Source organism: Microtus ochrogaster, chromosome 22 (assembly GCF_000317375.1).
Source record: "Microtus ochrogaster isolate Prairie Vole_2 chromosome 22, MicOch1.0, whole genome shotgun sequence".
Lineage (NCBI taxonomy): Eukaryota > Metazoa > Chordata > Mammalia > Rodentia > Cricetidae > Microtus > Microtus ochrogaster.
This window is the reverse complement of record NC_022023.1, coordinates 31893435-31896259: the sequence shown is the minus strand read 5'-3', so window position 1 is coordinate 31896259 and position 2825 is coordinate 31893435. Positions and strand designations below refer to the sequence as shown.

The 2825-nt window shown below is 43.9% G+C and overlaps 1 protein-coding gene across 2 annotated transcripts in view; it reads right to left on the bottom strand.

Annotated features, from left to right (window-relative positions):
• Positions 1–1368: 1368 nt before the first annotated feature.
• Gtf2h1 (general transcription factor IIH subunit 1) overlaps positions 1369–2825 on the bottom strand; it is a 29369-nt gene continuing 27912 nt past the window's right edge. For both annotated transcript variants that reach the window (XM_026784355.1, XM_005357837.3), the window contains exon 15: positions 1369–2330. In XM_026784355.1, coding sequence (XP_026640156.1) covers positions 2244–2330 — 87 coding nt within the window. In that variant the 3' untranslated portion in view covers positions 1369–2243. The remainder of the gene's footprint in view (positions 2331–2825) is intronic.

Sequence of the window (2825 nt, the reverse complement as noted above, 5' to 3'; positions counted from 1 at the left end):
AAAACCAAGCTAGGTATGGTAGCTCATGTCTGTAACCCTGACACACAAGAGGCAGAGAGAGACACTGCAAGTTCGAGGCCACCTTGTATATGCAGTGAGTTCCACATTAGTCTAAGCTACATAGTAAGACCATTTCAAACTGAACAATTAGCCCCAGTCCCAAGTCTCCAATTTTAACATTTTTCTTGTTTCCCTAGCACTTGAGTGTCTTAAAAACCTTTACCATGCTCTTCCCTAGAACAAATGATTTCCTTCATAAAGCCTTTATGGGTTTTACTGCCTAGCTCAGACTGGTCTGGGTCTCTGGAGCCTCCTGTTTCCACCTTAAGTGCTGGGACTACACAAATGTTCTATCATGCATGCCAAAAATGTTTAATGGTGTCTACTCCAATCTCCTACACTTTTGTTCTTCCTTAAGCTCCTTTATGTGTACCATTTCATCTTTATTTCTTGGCGAGAGTGTCACTATGTAGCCCTGGCAGTCTGTCCTGGAACTATCAAGGTAGACCAGGCTGGCCTCAAACTTGGAGCTCCACTTGCTTCTGCCTCTAGAGAGCCACCACACCATCATTTCCTCTAACGACACCCCACAGTTGTGCTTATGCCTGTCTTGTCTTTCTCAACAGACATCTTTCCTTATTTGCTATTACCCTGAGCAACTGTCTTACTAACACAGCTGAAAAGCACTCTGGCCTCTCTTCCATTTACCAGTTCAGAGCCTATGCTTCCAGTGTGATAAGCAGGGCGAGGTGGCATAGGACTTTAGTCCCAGCACTCAGGAGGCAGAGGCAGAGGCAGGTGGATCTCTAAGTTCAAGGCCAACCTGGTCCATAGAGCAAGTTTCGGGACAGTGAGGGATTCACAGAGAAACCCTGTTTCAAAACAACAACAACAACAACAACAACAACAACAACAACAACAACAACAACAACAACAACAACAGAATAATCAGTGTGGAGCCAGCCACTGGTGGCATACCCCTTTAATCCCAGCACTCTGGAGGCAAAAGCAGGCAGATCTCTGAGTTTGAGGCCAGCCTGGTCTATATGGTGGCCTGCCTCATAAAAAAAAAAAAAAAAAAAAAAAAAAAAAAAAAAAAAAAAAAGAGAAAGAGAGAGAAAAAAGCAGTTAGGTTCTCACAGAACAAGAAACCACAGCAGTGCCCAGTTAAAGGGGCACAGCACCTGTAAAGGCTTATAGTGTTTAATACAAGTGGTTTGCAGAGATGCAGGAGGTGAACCATGGGGAACAGAATGGGGCACAGACTCCGGAAACACGGCAGGTGTGTTATCAATGTTCTTCTGGGACTCTGCAGTAATTACCAACTCACCAAGACAGCAGCAGTCAAGACACCAAGAAGAGCAGGTATGAGAAACTTCCTTTATTTCTTCTAAACAGGTGAAAATAAGCAATTCTTATATTTCTCACTTGTAAGATTTTTAAACTCTTAAAAATGCAATTTCTTCTTTTCAAAGCACATGCCATCTTAAAAAAATTCTCAGCAATATACATTTGCACCCAAGAAATACATGCAGCATCATTGTCGCCCGACAATATTCTGCACTAAGCCACTGACTCCTCTTAACTTGGGAACTCCAGAGCACAGGCTTCAGTGCAACACTTATTTCCGTAGGAAACACAGGACCAGTGGTGTCTTCTGACAACTGCTTCCTGAGGGCTGAGCAACAGCCTCCCTCGGCCTTGTTTAAAGTACTCTCTTTAACGTGCTGATGTAAGGGACAACTAGAATTCAGAAACATTGGAGAATCCTGGTGGGGGATGGAGGAGGGATACTTAGGGCTACCCTGTGCCATAAACTTAGGGAAAAAAAATTTACCCAGAAAACAAAACTGAAAAAACCCTCAGATTTTATCAATGCACCCTTTAAGTAATTTTTTAAAAATTATTTTTTCTTTTAATTTTTGAAAGCAGCTTAACGTAAATCAAAAGCAGTTCCTGAGTAACTGCAGTAAACAGTCTTTAAATACATATACATGTACACATACATATATATTCGCAACTTAGCTCATTTTGGTTCTGCCTTAGTTTGCCTGCCTACAGTTACGTGAATCCCGCCCCTTCCTTCTTTCGGTTCTTATGTGCAAGTACAATAACATCAGCTCTGGGAATCGGCATGCAGATGTTTCCCTGGTGTGAGCATCTGCTTGTCTTCAGCCAGGTTTCCAGAGTCACTGCAGGTCAGTGTTTTTCAACCCACAAAACCTGTGAGTACCACGAATGTTTCACGTCTTCTTCATCAGACGCCGTGATTGCCACGAGTGGAGCTTGTTGTAGGCTGTTTGCAGCATCTCTTCTATATGACTTACCAGCTGTAAGTCACAGGGAAACACTCAAGTGAGCGAGCAGTCAAGGAGGCTGATGCTTCACATCCAAACCTGGCACACACTTCCCAGCACATCTCTCAGTTAACAAGGCCTCAGCAAAGGTATAAGCACACACTGTGCATGCAGAAGACAGATGGTGGGTGCAGTGCAGGGTTTGGACAGTCACCTGCTCTGTCTGGGCATGATTTCCGTCTGGTCATCAACCAGCATAGGATGTGGAAGCTTTCACTGCATTCTAGGCTTGCTTCTTTTGTGCAATGAGAGCCAAACCAAGGTGATCTCTAGATTTACACATCAGTCAGCTAAAGAAAGGTCATAGCTGGGCAGTGGTGGTGCATGCTTTTAATCCCAGCATTTGGGAGGCAGAGGCAGGTGGATTTCCAGAGCTTGAGGCCAGCCTGGTGTACAAAGCGAGTCCCAGGACAGGCTCCAAAGCTATAGAGAAACCTTTTCTCAAAAAAGAAAAAAAAAAAAAGCCGG